This window comes from Haliotis asinina, chromosome 3 (assembly GCF_037392515.1).
Source record: "Haliotis asinina isolate JCU_RB_2024 chromosome 3, JCU_Hal_asi_v2, whole genome shotgun sequence".
Taxonomy (NCBI): domain Eukaryota; kingdom Metazoa; phylum Mollusca; class Gastropoda; order Lepetellida; family Haliotidae; genus Haliotis; species Haliotis asinina.
The window spans coordinates 79,559,987-79,582,122 of NC_090282.1; the positions used below are offsets into that span (position 1 = coordinate 79,559,987).

A 22,136-nucleotide genomic window follows, 5' to 3' on the forward strand; every position below is an offset into this window, starting at 1 on the left:
CCAGCTAGTCTGAATATCTAGTGATCCACGCATTGTGGATAAGGTGACATGGGTGTGATCATAATTTGTAAGAACTGCCTTCTAAAAGCAGAGCATGTTGCATGACCCTGGCATCCCATCTTCAGGAAACTCAATGATCAACACTATAAGCACTTGGGATATGATGACAGGGATGAACCAAGACACGTAGTCTGACCATCTTTTACCGTTAGTAGCCTCTTAGCGGGTATTCAGGGTAGGTTTAGCAGTGTAGTGAAACCTTGGGTGTGCATATTGCACTGACCCATAATAACATGACCCATGTGGGATTCAGACACACCAACATATGAATCGTGGTGTTGAGGATGTGTGGGTGAGTGAGAGAGTGAGTTGGTTTTTATGCTGCTGTTAGGTGTATTTCAGAAATATCATGGCGAGAGACACCAGAAATGGGTTTCACACATTGTCCCATGTGGGGAATCGATCCCAAGCCTTTAGCGTGACGCTTTAACCACTGGGCTACCCCACCAATGTTATGCTGAGACAGGGAACAATACTGCTAAATCACAATCAGAGACGAGTGAAGAACGTTTTCTTGACAACAGCGATGTATATCGGGAACACAGCGACCTGAGTAACTAAACCCTCCTTTTCTGAACTGACCAATTTCATTTAACTTAATACTTTGGTAAATGCTTCAAAAAGTTGAATAAGTGTGATTAGAATAAGTGACATCATAAATCTGAAAATAGCAATATCATGCCTTTGCAGAATGTCCCTGAGTTGACAAGCGCCTTGTGTTGGGAACACCGAAGAGCACTTTGAGAATGGAAGAACAAATAGTGTCGGTAGAAATTACGAGCTCTCGGTAAGATCTCGACCCCAGTGATCGCGCGACGAGACTTGAGAACCGGACGCTAAGTCTGTGTTGACAGGAAATCGATGGTCAATAGATTGCGTTGTAGAGAGCACTCGCTGCACGTGCAATAAAGTATCAAAAACATGGCACACCTGGAACACGGCAACACCTTGAACACCTAGTTACCATGACTACGGTATCAACTAGTTACATTGGCGAGTTTGTTCAGAACGCCAGTCGATTGCCTCCGACTTCACCATAGTAACATTGCCGTGCGCCGGACACAATTGTGCTCACTCTTCAAACAAGTAACTGCCTTTAGACACCGATCGAGGTCTTCCTAACGTTCATGCACATACTGTGGAGACAGAAACAGAACATGTTCGGAAATACCTACATCCGGTTCAATCCGGATGCTGTGTTTCTTTACTGTAGATAAAAAAAATACTATCGTCAGAGATAAAAATAAAATGTCGTATGAGAATTGCAAGGCTCGATAATATGCCGAAAACATATTCCATTTGGCGTACAAGACACATAAATGGGGTAAATGATTTGAAAGCAGAGACGACACCAATTGTTTGCGAGAAGGTTACCCAAGCACGAACAGCCGGTCTCTGGACATAGTCTTAAGACTCTTCTAAAAGCAGAGCAGTTTGCATGATTCTCTTTGCATGCCCATGGACCAGATCACCCAGTGATGAACAGCATGAGCATCAATCTACGCAGATGGGATACGATGACATGTGTCAACCACGTGCGTGAACCTGACCACCCGATCCCGTTAGTCGCCTCCTTCGGCAAGCATGGGCTACTGGAGACAAATTCTAACCCAGAATTTTACGCGTGCGTCATATCAAATCATACCTGAAACATATTCAATTTTATCATAACAATACAATTATAATATTAATAAATATTTGTTAATGTTATTTGGAACTAATGCCAGTCATCTGTCGTGCCGCTGATACCATTATGGGTCTTACTCAGATTAGAGTAACCTCTAAAGAGTTGTGTAGGTGTGAATGTATTGTTGTTTTATACTCCACTTATATGGCGACGATCTGTAAATAACTGAGTCACAACCCGGATCCGGAGCAACATGATGGCCGGGGTCCACTTGCACAAAGCGATCTTAGCGCTACAATGAGTGTAACTCCCATTCTCCAACAAAGGCTTAAGATAGTAGTAGCGCTAAGATCGCTTTGAGCAAGTGGGCCCTGAACTGACCAAATCCTGAAGACATGCACAAAGCACTAAGGTGATCGTCAGTCACAAAGGTAGCCTTAGTGAAATGTTAAAGAATGGGTGTTAAGGTTAACCGTAGTAAAGGTTGCTTCGTGAAGGGAGCCCAAGTTGTAAACAAGATCTTCACAGATACTAAACACTAACGATGGGTGTATAAGCGGACGCGTAGATAATTAGAACTGAATATTGAAGAAGGAACGATACGTTATTGTACATATATAAATACATACACGCATCGTACAAAATATGCTTTGTTTGTGGAAAGACTTCTGTTTGGCTTGTACCATAATATTCCTGCAGGTGAACAACTGGATCACATTTCCGAAAACTCTTGCAATCATCAGAACCGTACAAAGAAACCTTTCTGGACAGAAACATTTCACGATTGTAAATTGTTATTTATGAATAAAGACATAATCCGAGCCAATGTTCTTGCGTGCACATAAATTAAGTGCTAATAATTTGAAACAACCTCGGTCTTTTTTTAGAACTCGGAACTGATTGGGCTAGCACCCAAACTGCAGGACTAAGTTTATGGGAAAACATAATCGCTAGAGTTGCCAATAGTTAGGCATTGCTGTCTGACCAATAGAGACACAGCTTTTCGTTATCCGTCCATTTATCCTCTAGTCAGCTGTAAGAGTAGGTATACAATGCTATCAGTTCCGAAATATAATAGAATTGTTATCATATCAATTTATCCTTACAAACTAGATTTTATGATGTTTTTGTTTGCATTTTACAATACATCCGTCACGAGTTGAATGATATATTTTCTGTCTTATCAGCACCTCCATGATTAAATTAAGGATAATGAAGCCTTTCCTCATTATCAATCCTTCAAGTAAAGATATTTCATCAAATCATAATTTCGCGAATGTTGTTATCAGTGGATAATATGACACTTGTTGAAATGTTCGAACTGAAAAGTCACGTGACTTTGTCTCCTGCTTTCCATTTCCGTTAGAGACTTTCCTCATCAGCGGAGGAAAATTTACATATAATAGTTTGTATTTCATCCCCTTGTTTAATTCGAGTAATGTTTTCCTCTACATGAATCATGCAAAGTTCCGCCTCAACCTTTCCTAGTCAGGAAAGTCATCTTTTCGAAACGTCTTACGTACTATCAATACGCGAAAAAAAAAAAGATTTCCGCGAAATTCTTGTCAACGCCTTACTCGTTCTCGCGGAAAACTCACTCATTTAGGATTTCGCATTTATAGTTAAACATCTGCAAAACGAAATGTTCATGGCTTGTAATCTACATCAATATCGTGTCATTCTCAACGCAATATTGAAAGATGGCATGTTCAATATTGATGCCTCTGCAGTGTAGTAACATACATATGACAGTGATGTGTTTATGTAATATACACACGTCAATGTATGATATGTGCACGAAAGACACTGATGTCTTTTTTCGGATATGTGGATGGCCAATTGTTGTCTATTTATGCTGTATACATCACAAATAGAGTATGATATTTAATGACTTCTGCGTCCTATGTATCGTACATGAGTGATAATGGTGTCACATGTATAAACTATAGAAAAAACAAGGATCACATGAAAGCACAGATGCTTCCTTATTTTATTCCATTTTTTCACAAGCTATGCGATACAACGTTTGTGAAGAAACATGGACAAAAATAAAGGAGCACTTGCCCTTTCATATGATACCGTATTTTTTTCCTTCAGTACATATATAACACTGATGTAACGTTATATGGTACATAAATAACAGAATTAATGGTGTCCTTTCTATGATATATCATTTACTGTAGGTCATGTTTATGATGTACACCCCACTATTTTTCGAGACAGCCTGCGTCAGTGTTTCTTTACGCATCTATTCAGAAGACTTCAGTGTATTGCCTAATGTATTTATTCAATAGCTGACATTGCCTTTTTGTGTATCTGTTCAACAGATGCCCGTGTGACAGTCAGTCCGACGCCAGTGTGTTGTCTATATCTGCTCAGTGTAATGCGTCTGCCGGTGCGTTTTCATGCATCTATTGACTAGACGTCACTGTTTCTTAATAGGTCTGTTCAGTACATATCAGTGTGTTTCTTAATGTATCTATTCAGTAGATATCAATGTGTACCCTTATGCATCTCTGCGGTAGACACCATTGTAATCCTAATGTATCGAGTAAATGTGGGTAAATATACTTGTGTTACGTGTTGTATCTGTTCCGTTGATTTCGGTGTGATTTCTTATGTATTCATTCAGTCGACATCAATGTGTTTTCTAATCTGTCTTACAAGCAGCGGTTCCTAATAGGTCTATTCCGTAGATGCTTGTGGGACTCCTAAAGTATCTTCAGAAGATGTGAGTGTGTCGCTTGTTTTATCTATTTACTAGACGTATGTGTCTTTGTTGGGATCTACGCCATTGTGTTTCTTACTGTAGCTATTCCTTATTTGCTGTAACACGCCGGTATTATGTGTTTGGGTGATGGGATGGTTTTTTTCGTCAGCTGATGTGTGTTCGAGGTAAAACGTGAAGATGAATAATGCCTTATTATCGACATAGAAATGCCATTAGTAATATCACGTACGCTAATTACATCATACCCTTCAGTCTTGTCACGGAAACACTGTCACGGTTTCCACATAGTGCGTTCGTTTAGTCATACGGGACGGGGTTTCTTTCAGGAACTTCCGTGAGGTTGTGAGTTTCCTCCTGGACAGCGGAATTCAGACATACGCATTTATGAGCATAATATTTTAAGTATAGTGATAAAATTTTAACGTAAATGCTTAATACCACATTTTGGATTTCGAGGTTCGTTAATATCCCACACATACTATTGCATTGTAGACACTATCAGTCACATATATTCATATTACTACATTGTTCGAGTCTGGATGAGTGAGCGAGTGAGTTGAGTTTTCGGTCGCTTTTAGCAAAGCTGCAGCAATATCACGGCTGGGCACTCCTGTAATGGGCTTGACACATTGCAACCAATCGGCAATCGAACTCAGGTCTTCGATTAACCACTGGGCTATCTAACAACCTCAGGTCAGGATAAGGCACGCTAGTAACTGAAGTAGTATCCACACCTGTGGTAACAGCATTTAATCGTGTGTACTGTGTTTTCTGCCTATGTCAAAGTGATGCAGGTAAAGAACGGTTACAGGAATGGTAGAATCCCAGACCTGGGATGGGAAGAATGCCAGAATTCGGGCGTGGTGCTGGCAAACAGGGGAGCGTAATCTCGATCATGATAGGGCCATAGTCTACATGAGAAAGCAATCAGTTTTTCTTAAAACTCAAAGTCTTCAACCTAACAGTGTGTTTTAGTGCATGTAGGCATGTTAAAGTGCGTGCATATGTGAATGCGGTATGCTTGCACGTGTTTTTGAGTAACACCCGTGAGTGAGTTAGTGAGTATGGTTTTACACCATTTTTAGCAATATTCCAGCAATATCACGGCGGAGGACAGCAGATGTTGGCTTCACATATTATACCCATCTGGGGAATCGAACCCGGGTCTCCGATGTGACGAGACGATGCTTTAATCACAGGTTACGGTATCGTCCCAATAGTAACAGAATGTTTAACAGCGTCGATAATAGCAGCACACTTTAACAGTTAACAGAAACTGTGTTACTGACGGTAACAGTAACTGTGAAATGCGTTCTGATGACATATAACATTGCTATACACTGCAGTTTTGTTTAGCTCAGAGGCAAGGCTGATTCCTTGTAGGAAATAATTTTTTTTAAACATATTTTTTGTGTGAAAAACTAAACGGTTTGCAACCATGAAAGGTATTGAGGAAAAGGGTCATTGTATCAGTCGGGTGCCGGGAAGGGGGATGTGTCGGAAATGAAAAGGCCCTCTCAGGTTATTCAGCTCCTTGAAACCAGTTTAAATTACACGAGGAACAACATTTGCATGTTGTCAAAAACACATCTGTCAATACAAACATTGCAAGAAGAGCACAATCACTGTAACCACGAGACTATTGTGTGTTCTCCGCTATGAAGCTAATGTATTAACACCATTGGAAGAGCTGGTGAATAAAACAACATATGGGGTAGGGGAGTTGGGACGGCGGAACAAGAGAAGATAATTTGGTCAAGTGGTTGAAAAAACTGGATTGTTACGTCACAATATGATCAGGGCATGTAGCCAGGTAGTACCCACGAGCTTAGGTTGAATACATCAGGGATTATAGTCTGGACGAATCATGGATTGAACCAGCATTCGCCTGAGACTCTCGTATCCCCGTGCTCCAATCTAAAATACCTGTCTGTCTTTGGCAGGCATTTACTGATTGCAAGAACGTGGTGAAACCTTCAAATAGGAACTGGCACTTCATATGATATTTTCTACGTATTATGTATGTCACTGTTTATCTGATTCTCGCTGTTATGACAGTTTATGAATAACTATAATACAAAAAATAATAAGGGCTGCCAGACTCTTCATGTTTTATTGTGCAAAATGCATATAGAGTCTTAACCAGATTTGGAATAGGACAATAGCTGTATAACCGTTTTTCGTTACGTGAATTTCGGGTAAGGAGTATCATAAGTGGTAAACTCTTTGTGACAGGGGGCCGTGGAGTAGCCTAGTGGTTTAAGCGTTCGCTAATCACGCCGAAGGCCCGGGGTCGATTCACTTAATGGGTATAATGAATGAAGCACATTTGTTTGTAAGGACTATTATCGGTATGATCACATTTTGTGTAGGGAGGAAGATCTGCAAAGGTATGTTGTATCAGACTGCTGACTACACGTTCCATCAGTGTGATACAATAACTTCATGCTGACTCCATTTTTGAAGAATACGAACACTCCCAATTCACGACCTTGCACTCATTAGCCAAGTGGCACGAAAAACGGAGACTCCATACTTAGGCAATCATGATAGCTTTATGAATGCACACTATTTGTCTGGGGTATTTCAAGGTCGGGGGAACAGGTCGCATCATGGGACTTCTTGTCAATCATCCCAACAATTGTCTGGATCACATGACACACCAGTTATCAGTTGAGGAGCCCCGTGACGAACTGATAGCAGTCTACGCTGTGACACCCTTCACATCATATAGGCATTGTTTCAATGCTTCGTTATCTTCCCTTATCAATAGGTAGTCCGTTTAGACGAAATACTGAGACTTGAAGAGCTTATCAGTGTTACAAGGGGTCCAATGCGACAACATTTTGATAAGTCTGACATGCATACGGCTAAATGGGGAGTTGTCTGCGCATGCCCAGTCATCATGTTGCAAGTTGGAACTGGGCACAACAGAACATGTACGTCACGAGCAAAAATGAAGATTCATGGAAAATTGATGAAGTTGAAGATCAAACGCGAACCTTGATAACCCAATAACCTAGATTAGAGAGGGTCATCATTGGACAAATATAACGTTTATCATGTTTCACCTTAAATAACACACCCCGCTGTACTACAGTGTTTGGTGCAGACCAGCACAATGAAACTCTTTGACTTAATGAAACCTAGAATTCAGTCATGTTGAACATGTATGGAGACAATATCAAGAATACATGTACCAAGTTAGTCCAATCTGATTGATTTAATACTGTGTCTGCGATCACAACTGTTGTCTTTCTAATTTCCTTGTCTGTTTTCGTGCATCTTTGAACAGATACCCTCACCTCTTTACGAACACCTGGTGTCATCACTATCAGACAGTGTTATATAAAACTATGCTCATGGCTACCATGGCTACGGAATGGCTACCATCGACTCACATTGTGGTAGAGATATCTCAGGAATATCCAAAGAGTTTTATTTAAAGAAAGAGTTTTTATTATTTTTTGTAATTTCCTTCCGTGGTTTAAACACATCAATGTGGTGAAGGAGTTTCGATTTTGTTTTCACCATATCGGCTAATTCATGTACATGTAAAGTCCATTTATCACATATACTTCATTAGGTTCAGTTGTTACCGATTGCATTTTCTCGAGAGAGGAAACACCCTGACGTGAATTTGTGAATTGCCCTGGGAAAACGGTGTCGTCAGCAGGCAAGTATTGATGATTGAAGCGTTTAGTGTTTGTGTGTGTATGTGTTTGTGTGCCGCGCAGGTTAAACAGCCGGATACTACTCGGTGGTACGTAGAACTGAAACGCGGATGTCACAAGAAGAAGGAAACAGAAATACCGTTTGTAGGGAATGGGCGATAAAGGTATTAAATTGTAGAGTGAGCGAATTCTGAAAAATTGTAAAGCAGAAAAAAGGTGACAAAAATGAAAAGCAGTTAGGAGAAACATGGAGAAGGCCTTAGTAGGAAATTATCACAAGTGAAAATGAAGCAAGCGTCCCGTGCTGCTAAATAATGCTGTGGTATAGTGCCGCCGTACACGAACATGGTTTGTTATGTGCTAGGGCTCATTTTCACTTTGCTGTGTGTCTTTCAGCAATATATGAACGCATTGTGGTATGGCCTGTTGAAGCTCAAATAAATACATCATATGTAGTGCGCATTAACATGATGTATATCTTACATCGATTACGTAAGAAATGGAGTAAGAATGTATGGGGTAAGAACGTCGGCCATGAAACAGCGTTCTTCATTGCTAGTTATGATTTTAAGCATTCACAATAATGCTATTATTCACATTTCTAAAGTGTATAATTATTTTCGTATCATTATTAGTTTTGGATGATCTGTGTTTGCACTAGGAGGGCAGATACGTCCTACATATTTTACTGAAATATAAATATACAAACTTTGAAATTAAAACATTTTATCTCCTGTTCAGTGCACGTCTCTGATATTCATCCTGTAGCTGCAAAGTCCCAGGTTAACCCTTTACACTGATATCCTACGTTTAACTCTCAACATTTTAACAATCAGAACGTAGTTAGCTTGGTTTGGTTTGGTTTCGTTATTGTTTTACGCCACACTCACCAAAAGTCAAACTATATCTCGGCTGCCTGTAAATAATCGAGTCTGGAATATTGCTGAGAGCGGCGTAAAACTCAACTCACTCGCTCACTCACTCTAACTGATGAAACCAGTGTCCGTGTAAATGTTTACACTCGTCATAAACACATGCAAAGAAAAGTCAATTTTACAAAAAAAAATCCCATGCTTCACTGTCACAATCAGCCTCCCATTCACCCGTGGATTAACCGTTTCGATGGCATCGAATGTTTATTCCTATACCAGGAGCATCACAGTTTTAACACTTTAGGTGCAACGACCCAAGTCAGTTCATAAACACAGTACAACTTAGATAACGACTTTAGCAACAGCATAAGTATTCGCCTCAAAGATTAACTTTTCATTTAACAACCAGTTGGGTGGACAGAGGGTATAACAGTACATATACCATACCCTGGTTGAATAGTTTTGCAAAACATCAAGGGTTTAACCTCTATAGATCACATCCGTTTTTATTTGTATACATCACATCCTGTTTAATAGGTATTTATGACATTCGAGGTTTGACTTTTACAGAACTTTCCAGATGTAACATATATGCACTACCTCCCAACTTAATATACACCATTCCTGTTTCTTAACAATCATTTTCCATATCCTAGGTTTAAGTTGTTTGGCCATCCTAGTTTTAACCATCACACGCTATATCTTACGTCTAGCACGTGTACATAACATCCCAAATTTAACTCCTAAATAGAAACAGAACACCAGTACTGACAACTTTTACATTACACACTACATTTTTACGTAACATTCAAGTTCAGCCTGTATATACATCACAGTTTAACCTTTATATATATTCAGTGTCTCTGGTCTGAAGCATTGTATGCCTTACTATAAAAAGAACAACTACAAATAAAAGCAACACAACCCTATCACAGTCGGAAAAGCCAGCCATATTCCAACCATATCGTAACCGAGTGTTTATGAATCACAATCGTAATGTGAGGGTATCATACATTTGCTGAAAGGTGAGCGTATCCTGCTCAATGAGTAGCACACCAATACACATTTATTTGATTTGATAGCAATGACCAAAGCGCACTGTTCCGCTTACAGTGATGCTATTTGGTTTTACTGGATAACGTTGTTTTATCTAATCGGTTTTATTAATCAAAATCAAACGCATCTTGAGCGCACAGATGGACACATTGCTACTCTGCCTTGTTGCATTTCATCACTACACTGGACCTATGTTACTAAAGAAGATGTGAACTGTTGATTTCTCGAGCAGAGTTGTCGCCCTTGAGCATACAAGAATCCTATGGCAGAACCTATATTTGCTTTTGGTTTGTGGGCACCATATCCATGGTCAGATGTTCGTCACATTCTCATACAACTGGAGCCATGTTGTGTTAGTGTGTAGAATCATATTCATTCATTACGAGACTTGTTGGTTTGGCTAATGATAAATATCACGACGCCAAAATATATGTGAGTTTCAACAGTTTATTTTGATTCGAAAAAGGGTTAATCTTGTGGTGAAACCCATTCAGGATAATGACTCCAGTTAGTGGGTGATTTGATACGATGTGTGTGTATCTAGAGACACACTGAAGTATCAGACTTGGAGATCGGCCTATAATATCCATCATCACTTACACTCTTATGTAAACCATGGGAACTGTGTGCAAATCTCGCGATAACTCAGCGCTCACAACTTCCAAATATCGAGCACAGACCGCCATTTTGAAACGTCCTGCACAGCAAACAGATGTGTTAATACGTCTGAGAAAGATATGTGTAGGAATAGATCGCGATTAGAAGACACAATGCTGACTAGATAAAGCAATTATCAAAATATAATCTTTTCCGCGTTTTACAGAAGATTAATTACTTAAAGAAGGAGAAATAACATAGCTACTTCAGTGTTTGTAACGGAATAACACTGGACACTTTTTCAAGTCGACATTTTGTGTTATATTGTTCCTATTCCATTCATAATTATGCATTACTTTGGCTCTATAGGTCACGGCGAAACTTTATTTTTAATATGAATTGTCCCAAGGATTTCGACATTCACTTTTGCTTTTTGTTCATTTCAGAAATAATTAAAACTGAATCATATTATTTTCGAGCATATTCACCTTATTACTTATTGTTTTCGTGTATATGTATGTAGCTGAAATTGCAATTATCAGTGCTATCTAGTACAACCTTTGGCCAGTATGGCGGAGGATTTGATGTGCAAACATTACAGACAACAAAAGATACTAAATTTAGCTTCAAGATAACGCTTGGCCGCATTGTGTCGAAATACACTAAAATCCTGTTGTCTTCTCACGAGAAAATGCGAGAGCGCCACAGATGCCGCCTGTCGTTCTAGTATGGAGGTGTGGTTACCATGACGACTGAAGGAGTGGTTAGGGGGAACTCACCATATGGCATTAGAGATGTCACAGAAGAGACAATATTTCGAAATAAGATCATAAAAATCGGGAACATATACTGCGCACGCAAAAAGACAAGATAATATCAGCGCATGTACAGTACCTTTCAACATTAACTAAGTGTTATTATTTATTACAAAACTATTATGAATTACCAAAAAAGTCCCGAACACGGATTCCTATAATTAAGTAATTAATCTTCTTTGTCTAATTTATACAACATAATCAGTTTGACGTTTGAGATAGTTCTTGTGTTACCCCATTAACGTATCACTCCATTAGGCAGTAAAATATAATACATGTACACAGTATATTACTCAGAAATGGGACAAATATCGATGCAACATATCTATGTGTCGACAGAGGTTCAAATGGAGACGATTCTTTCATAAGATAAGAAAAGGCTTGTTCACCTGATAAATATGACAGGGCACTGCTTTTTCCCACACTTTAGTCTTATTCTGGCATTGTCGAGAAACATCACGACAAAGATATAACTTAAAGTGTTTAAAATTGTTAACAATATATAGCCACCATATATATTATTAGAGATATAGTCAGTAATACATGAGTGATCCACAGAAATGCACTTTTTGCCTTGTTGACCTGTACACGGTTTTGCTTAGCAAGGTTTTACTATTTGTCTGTGTAATGTAATTGTAGGTGTCTTTAGTTATTGGGTTTTTGTTTTTGTTTTTTTGGGACTGTTTTATTACGTACGAGGATTGACAGGACTAATGCTTTGGTGCTAATGTTTCATACTTTCACTAGCTGAAAATCTTAATACAGAGGGTGGCCATTCGTGGCGCTATATGAAAACAATGCCCTATTCTCCACCATGTTAACAGTTGATAATGAATATCAGATATATCGGAGTAAGATGACACATATACACCATTGTCATCTTGTATCTTGTTTGAATGAACGGATGGGAGAAAGACCACAGTTGATAAGGTAGTCTGTTATTGTATATGCATTTATTGGCTTAAAAGACCATTTACGAAATTTACGTATTTGATGTCATTTCATGCGTATTCAGCTTATACAACAGAAATGTGAGAAAAGCGAAACATCATCGTATGAATACATTAAGCAGAAGTGATCATAATGTCAATTTGACCACTACATGCTGAGTGTATAAAGATTTCGAAATAAACATTTATTTTTTCCTTTTATTAACAGATTTTATGGCATCGCATCAGTCATGGTAATTAAAAACATCCACTACACTTTGTATGCAACCTGATACAATTTTCTTTGCATAGAAACTAGAAGAAACCGCCCCATCTATTTTAACGTATCCTGGCCTACACTCTTCTAAACCCAAGAAACCGGACGTTACATTTCTGTTACCTGTCGACCTGGCAGTATCATAGGACCTATGACGTATCTAATGGTTAAATAAAACCTCCAGTTTCAGCTCAGAGACAACCATGCGACAGTGGAGAGGAAATTAATGTCCTTGCCGATTCTCTTTCGGGTGCACGTGGTTTACTGATCAGGATAAGCTGTTTCGACAACCATACATTATGTGCAATATTCAGTATAGAATAAACACTGTTTCCATTAGACTTAAACATTGTACCATGCAAGCTCTATATCCACTCTCTACCACAATCACGTGGAACAGAACGCCAAAACCTGTGTAGTGCTTAGATCGTGGGATATTCATACACGTATTCAAAGCAAAACATGAGCAGGACAGAACAGATCAAATGGTCGAAATTTCTTCTATTCATGTGTGTTTTGCCACGCCTGGTAAATCTACTTGCCCTTGATTATCTTTTGTATAAGTACAAAAAATATTACTGTGGTTTCTTAAAGGTTATTGGAATTTCCCAGTGATGTTTGTTGATGATGCATCAATCATATACGTCATGAGCGTGTGTTCCTCGTTGTTTCACTTTCAGCCAACATCAAAGATTGATGTGTTCTCAGTTGTCGTAGCCAGTTGGGATAAAGTAGATGTACATACTACTGTTATCCTATAGTGGGTACACTCAACAGCCAGGACACGGGGTATATACCCATCGATGTTGACTTTGAATTAATCAAAAACCCAGTTTTAAAGGCGACGTGTGTTTGCTATAAAAGAAACATTTCACATGATCCTCCACGCATATATATCTTCTGTTTGATAATAGAATAGTTCATCTCCTTATCGAACCAGTTTAGGAAAATAATTAGAAAAGGTAGTTGTCACCTCATTCAATCACACACATGCATTCACACACTCACTCTCCCTTTCATATACATACTCATATGCACTCACACACGCGCGCTCTTCCTTACGCACGCTCATATGCACACGTACACACTCTCTCATACACACACAACATTCATAAGCATTCTCACACGCGCTCTCTTTCACACACACACACACACACACACACACACACACACACACACTCTCTCTCTCTCTCTCTCTCTCACATGCACTCACAGATCCATACACACACAATACCCTAGTGATACTTTTCACAACACACGGGTAAAGCCGGAAATGGCTAATCAGTACTCCACTAGGAAGATATGAGCTTTTTCTTGATCAACAGTAGGTCTTAGATCTTGGTGTTTACCTACTGATGTTAATCTACACAAACCACGTTGAGGTAAAATCGGGATTAGCATGTCAAATAATGGAAAACACACATAATCAGTGAATGTCAGGGTGCTTATGGACACTACCCGTGTTATGTAATGTACATCCGTCTATATCATCATGTACCCTGACGGTATGCATGGGTATGTTTTAAGGACACGGAGACAGATGTTTTAGACATGACCCATGTTGCTTCCACCATACATCCTGACATAGTATCAACAACAGTATTTAGTTATGAGTGAACAGCCATTTGTTATGCCGCAGTGCCCACTTGCAAAACATATCATATAATGGATATAGAAAGACTGCCACACCTCATCAACAGGACCTACAAAAAATCAGTTAACGCCGCTTTAAAACACAAATGAATGAGGAAATGAATACTAAAAAGATAAATCAATAAATAGCGTATGTCGCCACACCGCACCAAAGACATCGGCTAGAGTGCGAGAGACTAGTACCGAAATGTTTATTACCTACTAGTCTAGGTACATATTGGCCAGGTGTGTTCGACATGTGGGTAATTAGCAAGCGGTTGCTGAAATATTTATGATATCAGTTTGAGATGTTTACAGCCTCCTATATATACGCCGACTACGAGATCGGGTTGTAGCGAGTGCCTGTGATGTGTAAAGGCGTACTGACATGCAGGAGTAATTAACACGTTGTAATTAGTGTAGCAGTTAGACTTCACTATTTGCAGTGAGCAGCATGGGACAAATTATGGTTAAATAAGGTGTGACACATTGGCTTAGTGGTTAAAATAGGTTTTAAAGATAGTAGTTATCAACTCTGTTGCACGTTTTAAGAAATCAAAAAGTTCCCCCAAATGATTCCATAAACATAGATAAAACTTATATATAAGTACGTGTCCATTAAGCACTGAACATACACTAGCATGATAACGCAACAGAGTAGAACGGAGTGGATATTTTGGGCTGCACATGTATACACGCCGATGATTGAAGCAGGTCAGCAAACAGATACTCGGAGACCTATTGGTTATTACGTAATAAGTGTTTTTTTGTTGACAAGTTGATTATTTATTTGTTTTCCCCCAAATGGGTAACTCTTTGCAAATTGCATCTTTCAATGAAATCATCACCCTGACAAAGATGGAATAGTGATTAGGTCACCTTGTAAATATACTCATGGTGTGTCTTCATGAGATTTGGGAGGCCTTTTCTCCCCAGGGCACGTTTTGAGATAAAAATATGCATTTGCGTTTTATCGTTTTATCACTAAATGTATTTTCGGACCTAAAATATTTGTGGATTTGAAGAAAGAATCAGTTATATGTTACTTTATGAAGTACTATTTATTCAATAAATATACACGGATCAACTTAACACAAATGGAAATATATCTATCTACCCGTTCCCAGAGACCTCTGGTCCTATCAGTGACTTTCCCTCATGTGAAAATGTTAATTCCTGGTGAAATACGTGTTGATGCTACTTCCAACCCACTCATTTCATCACAATGTATTTTCAAGCTCCCAAACAATATCATAATTTTGAAATGACGTTTGAAACTATAAACGAAGAACTGATGACGTATATACTCTAAACAAATATGCGGAAACGAAATGCCACACCGTGGCTACAAAAAATGGATGCATATTGTTCCCGATTGGTATAAACTTGACGTGTACCTGTCACGACTTTATTATGTCCAGAACAGTATGTAGGAAGCAGTCTACACGTTTAGACCTAAATCTAAGCTTCAGTGGGGACAAGACGGTACTAAAGAGTGCACAGTAGAAACAGGAGTCAGGGAGGTTATCAATTCAATACCACATCATTGATGGTGTCTTTCAGCAGAATTTAGGAGTTGTTGTAGATGAACAAGATACATTTGGGCTTTAAGCTTCTTTATTCTTTTCCACACAACGTTTCGGGACCATAGTGTCAACTGTCACTTCACTTGCTGAAGGGATCTGATCCCGAAACGATGTGTGGAAAAGACCAAAGAAGCTTAAATCTATAAAATATCTTGGTGAACATTTTTGATGATTGTGATTAGTGCACAACAAAGACTACATGCGATAGGCAGTTGCATCAACACCTCTGACACAACATTGGGAGTCAGCTTCTAATGGAAGTATCAACTTCAAGAGCCTAACACAGATCACTGAAAAGTTTCAGCGATGGCGCCAACCGTTACAAAATGGACACCCTGCTATACTGGACTAGCAAATACTCACCAACATCATGCTTTAAGTATGAAGTGAAACGTGTTGACAAAAGCAGTTGTGATCTCCTTGACAAATGTCTATAGTATGTTGTGTGTGCTCTTCCTCTAAAATGTATAACATTAACTTCAAAGGGCCGGTGCATTTACTTTTGACAACAAAAACATATTTTAAGTCATATATGCAAGATGTATGAGAAAATGATTGGTACATGCATAACGCTGCAGTGAGCAAGGTGCAACTAGACGTCTAGGCAAAAACCGTATGCCCATGAAAAATGACTGTTTCTCACTGCTCGTTATTGCATACTGTGAAAGAGACCCCAGTCATAAGCACGTCACCTGTAGTGACTGATGTGATGTATATTATATTGCATATGGTTCCCGTATAAAATACATCCTCGAATAAGAACGCTGCACATTTCCGTTCACCCCACTTGTAAATGGTCGATTCTGAACAAATCAAACCAGCCAGTGAAGACATGAGCTTTGACCAACGACCGTGCGTTGTTAAATCATGGTTAATGTGTGAGCGTATTTAAAATCAGGATTTCGCCTCTCACAATACCTCGAACCTCATGTTTAACCCTTTCTTAGCCTAGCATATATACCTGTAAACCAACATTTGCACATGGTACTTATTTTATGGTGATACCAAATTCCAAGATGGCCGGACTAGCATGAATATGTAACACGTAACATAAGTTACGTGTCGATTGATCGATTGATATAATCTAGATTTCTGAAATGTCATTTGTGTAATATAAAATTCACTGATTTGCAAGGACCCAGTTCACTACCGTTTATCCCAAATCCCACACTTGTATAATCGCTGTAGTCGATTCATCACATTGGTTCAATCTGCGAAGCCCATCCGTGGTGTCCCCAGACAAGATATTGCTGGAATATTGATGAAAGTGGCGTAACACCGTGCTCACTCAAACCATCCTTAATTCGAATACGCGAAGTGCGATTCAGTGCTTTGTTAAATGGACTATGCCTTGTATTCTATGCAAGTTTTTTTTACATAAAACTGATTTTCCTGGTTACGAATTGTTTAGGGCACATGCATCCTTGCACAAGATTGTGAATGGTTCCGTCTCTGCTCCATACCACCGACATACGTCATACGTTTGATCAAATATTAGTCTATTTACCTTCACCTGCTCCAAATTCACTATATTTAAAGGGTTGTCATAATTTCAAAATACCGTTCAAACTGAAGCAATCGAGTCAAACGAAAAAAATGTTCTTCTGGACATCAAAATACCCAAAGTACATCATAACATGAAAATACAATTATCATACTTGCAGTTACGTGTAAGAACTAGTTACAAGAAATGACTTAATTATATAGTAGCTCGTCAGATATAATGGCAGTTACTAATAGAATATATACACCTGGATTTATGCTTAAGATCTCAGTACAAGACAGATCTAACTTTAAGACGTACCTAGTGAAATGTTTGGTACTTACTACCGTATTATCTCGGTACAAGACGGATCAAAATTTAAAAGTAGCTGATGAAATATTGAGCACTTACTGTCGTATTAATTTACAGCTGTATTTATGTTTAAGACTTCGGTACAAGCCACATCTTATTAAAATGTAGCTCATCAAATACATGGCAATCACTACCGTGGTGTACTACAGCTGTATTTATGTTTAAGACTTCGGTACAAGCCACATCTTATTAAAATGTAGCTCATCAAATACATGGCAATCACTACCGTGGTGTACTACAGCTGTATTTACGTTTAACAACTCGGTACAAGTAGTATGTTTAATTATAGAGGAACTCATCGAAACATGGCTATTTCTACCGTCGAAATGTCGAAATATATATAGCATCACGCCTTTTTAGCAGAAAAGCAAACTAATAACGTTTGCAAGCGTTACACATGTCTGTCCCGCACCAAAACGACACCACCAATCCTCCCCTTTAACATATGTATACACAACATCCACATATGAAACGTTTACATTGATAACAGTGATACATTACGGCACCATGTCCATCTGTAGCATATTTCCTTCACACAACAGCGCGGTCGTTGTGTGAAACTCTTTCATATAAAATGAGTGGTAGTTTATATTAGCCATGTGTAATTTGTCTTTCATTGCAGTGACATTTTTATTACACACTGAGTTAAATGGCCATAAACAGGATCGCAGGCTCTTGCCAAGACGTATTCCACACAAAGAACAAACCATGAGCGACTTGTAGCTACCATGGGACTTCACAACGTTGGATTGTGCCTCAACGCTAACCTACTTCTTGTGGCATTCCATGTGCTCCAAGCTCGCCCCTCCGAGTTTCAATGAACGCTTTCTCCACGGCGACACGTTTCCACACTACCGACCGAGACTAAATTTTGACGTGTTACTGTTTCAGTTTTGTTGCTTAGGTTAGGTCGCAAGAATCCAGCCGCACCCTGAAGATTTATTAACACATTTGAAAAGAGAACTGAAATGTAGAAACGGCATGAAGTTTGCATTGCTCGCGATCGAAAGTCCAATAACCCGTGTTCGTAATTTGTTTTAAAACTTTTTACAGTCATGTAGTTAAGAAAGCGCCCAGCTTGTGTGCCTCACACAATCAGTTTAACACTTAGTGTCACCTATATATCCTTAACACATGTATGATATATATGTGTACAATTACAACTGCTGAGAAATTGCAGAAATATTCGCGGTAATAATCATTAGATTTCATATCCATCGTGCAAATGACAAACATTGAATAAGTCATTAAAAAAATCATTTCAGGACAAATTGTTGGAAATGTTCCAGTGTTCGTCAATCAGCCCTGAATGGGCCCATTACATAATAGAATAAATTGCAATTCAGTGATACAAGGAGGGGCATGTTCTAGATAAGCCATATCAACATAGCTTTGTGCTTGATTATCGTGTATTTCACGACATGTTTTACATAAATAAACAAAATGCCAGCAACGTCTTTGTTCTGGTGAAGTGCAGGATTAAGTTCTAATCAAAGCGCATGTTGTTCAAGGTATTGCTGATTGATGAGACACTATCGTATTCATTGCATGAAAACACCTTTTTGATAATATACACGGAACATGCGGTGGCACTGTCTTGACCCCTCAAAAGAAAATTGAAACAACTGAAAAGTATATTCGTATTTAGATTTAAAGTCACATTACAGGTGGGTCAAGGGTATGAAATATGCCATATATCTGTCGCACCACACAATATTGGTTACAATTATATTTTTAGATTCACTGTTGAAACAATTTTAACGATGAGGCTGATAGCCAAGTTCATTCACTGATAATAATCTTGATAGTGATGAATAAGGTTTTCAATCATCCAAATCAATTTGAAAAATAATATAACATTCAAACTAATAAAGTTACTAGAGACTAGACCTGAAAGGCGAAATATGCTTCAGTATATTTAATGGTCCTACCTTTGACTTGGGTCCTGTCCCCTGCATAGTTTCCCCATCCGTCGGCTGATGAGTACCCCTGGTAGGTGACTGGGGGTGGTCGGGACAGCTGTAGGGACAGGGTAGACTCAGTGCGCGGGGGGTTATGTAGACTTTCCCCAACGGTTCCGATGTAGGTATATTTCGGGGAGGAGGACGGTGCCCCGTACATGGTGTCCGATGTTGCATTCCACACAGGGGTGGAGACAGGGGTGGGGGTTCCGGAGGGACTGTCATACTGTATCGGCATCATCCCGAGGGGTCGGGATGATGGCACGTACAATGAGGGTAGGCCAGAGTGGAGGTAAGTCTGTGACTCGGAGTAGCTTGGGGGTTGCATGGTGACCAGCCCGCCTGACCCCAGGGATGATCCTTGATATAGGGAGTGGTGAGCAGACAACGGCGCGTTGGTCAATGTGGTCAAGTGACCATTACCTACTGTCGTAAAACTAGCCAGCGCGACGGTTGTTGCTGTCGGTCGATTGTCTAGGTTGTGAAAGAACACTTCAACATCTTCACAAGGTAATAAATGGCCTGGAGTTGACTCAAATCCCATATGGTGCCCAGTGCCTGGGTGGGTGGCGTGTGGGTGGGGTAGATGAACAACACCTGAAGTAAGGGTACCGTTCGTCACAGGTTCCCCGGGCGGTGAGCGACTTGGGCTATCAGAGTCTCTAGCAGAGTCAGGTTCAGGATCCCGTTGGGGAGGGGAGGATTCTGGCTCGTCCTTTACAATCACCTCAGTGGCCGTAGGAGGCATAGGTTGTGTAGGAGAAGAGGTCCAGCGCTCGTCCACCTGGGACATGTTGCTTCCACAGCGTCCAGCCTGCTTGTCTTACCTGGCAAGACATGCAATTAGACCCCCGGCATGGGATCAAAGGGGTGTCAGCTCTCTAGTCAGCGGAGGTAAGCACCTGGAACACACAGTCACTTGTCAAAGACACACATGTAAATATGGCGTATAACCAGCAGCACAGAAGAAAAAGTCTACCACATCAACCCTGACACAAACATACGGATGAAAAACTTAATATAATACATAAATGCGAAAGATCCACGAAATGGGTTATTCAAATGAATCGAAAGCAGAAACATGGCTCCCTGAAGGAGTCCAGGTAACGGCCGAATGTCTGTACGGGTAGGTGGTGTAATGCTGGTCCTTAGCGCGCACCTGCTGCTAGCAACATGGCCGCCAGTCCACCAGGGTCGGTTGGACTTTAGTTTTAGCGTGACACGGAACAGTCACCGAAGCACCCGTTATGTAGCAATTTGGACTTCACTTAGGAACCGTTTAATCCAGCAGTCGCAAAATCCTATTCTTGAAGATGCCTTTTCCAAAGCTGCTACCTGTAATTAGTGGTCATCAAAGGCCAGCTCACCTGCCGTGATGATAGTGGTACCACCTACACCGATTCCCAGACCATAAGGTCTGGGATCGAGATCCTACAAATGAATTCCACATAATTCCGAAAGGCCGAAACTTGGAAAACACAAGAAGAATATAGCGTGTCAAGTCGAGACGAAACATACAGCCAGAAACTGTGAATTGTGGGTGATTTTATCACTCTTGGGCAACAGATAGCGAGCGGGCTATATTGACTCCTGGCTAGGACTGCGAGTGATAAATCAGAGACCTGTTTCATTACCCTGATCTCCTTCCATGCTCAGATAAAACTCCTAGATAGCCGTCTCTCGATAAAACTACATTCGGTAAAAAATGTATTCTAAGTACATGCATACGACCTTTCTAAATTAGCATATGCAGATCTAGTACCGTTACTGTCATAATTGTATATTAGCTGGGTAGCGGTCCAAATTACGAATCGAAGACACGTGGCTCATGACGTCAATTGTATACGCCCCTTTCCAACTCTCGCGAGATTTCAACTGCACACAAAGCCGGCATATTGAAAATAGGAAGTTACCTGAATTAGCTGCACAACGTACACCTTGCTGCACCCCTTGCAAGCGTAATAACTGACCAGTGTTCGACCGTTGTCCTTTATGCTTTCCAGGCGATAAAGTAATCCATCTGGCGTTTAAACATCAGAGCGGCCTCTTCAGACAACTAGGTTACGTCCAGCCAACTCGCCCACCCTGCCGTGTTGTATACTACCCGATCTACCTACTTAGCCTATTAAACAAATGCTGTCCTGTATTCTCATACTCTGCCTGTCTAATTATGATGTAGTATGCAGTGACACAAATATTCGCGTATCCAGTTGGTTGAAATGGCGAAGCGCCGCCTTACGGAGAGGCAATTGTGAATGGAGTCTCAAGGGGGACTTGCTATTAAAATAATCTTCTTATCGTTCGGGTCAAACACCGATACTATGAATGCTAATGATTGTTTATAAATGTTTATAGTTAAACATTGGTTTATCTCTGGCTCGCGCGACTTGAGGCTCTCAAAGCACTGAGGAAGAGTTGAGTTTCACTTCAATGAAAAAAACGTATATACAACCTTTCTATTTTT

At 39.9% G+C, this 22,136-nt stretch overlaps 1 protein-coding gene across 9 annotated transcripts in view; it reads right to left on the minus strand.

The window, feature by feature from the left end:
* LOC137278541 (transcription factor GATA-4-like) overlaps nucleotides 1–21,854 on the minus strand; it is a 37,564-nt gene extending 15,710 nt beyond the window's left edge. For 2 of the 9 annotated variants that reach the window (XM_067810967.1, XM_067810963.1), the window contains exons 1-2: nucleotides 21,040–21,280; nucleotides 19,643–20,574 (exon numbers count right to left, since the gene is read on the minus strand). In XM_067810967.1, coding sequence (XP_067667068.1) covers nucleotides 19,643–20,465 — 823 coding nt within the window. In that variant the 5' untranslated portion in view covers nucleotides 20,466–20,574; nucleotides 21,040–21,280. Of the gene's footprint in view, nucleotides 1–19,642; nucleotides 20,575–21,039; nucleotides 21,466–21,585 lie in introns of those variants that run through there. The other 7 variants (XM_067810965.1, XM_067810970.1, XM_067810969.1 and 4 more) reach the window with 7 other exon arrangements.
* Between the last annotated feature and the right edge of the window lie 282 nt (nucleotides 21,855–22,136).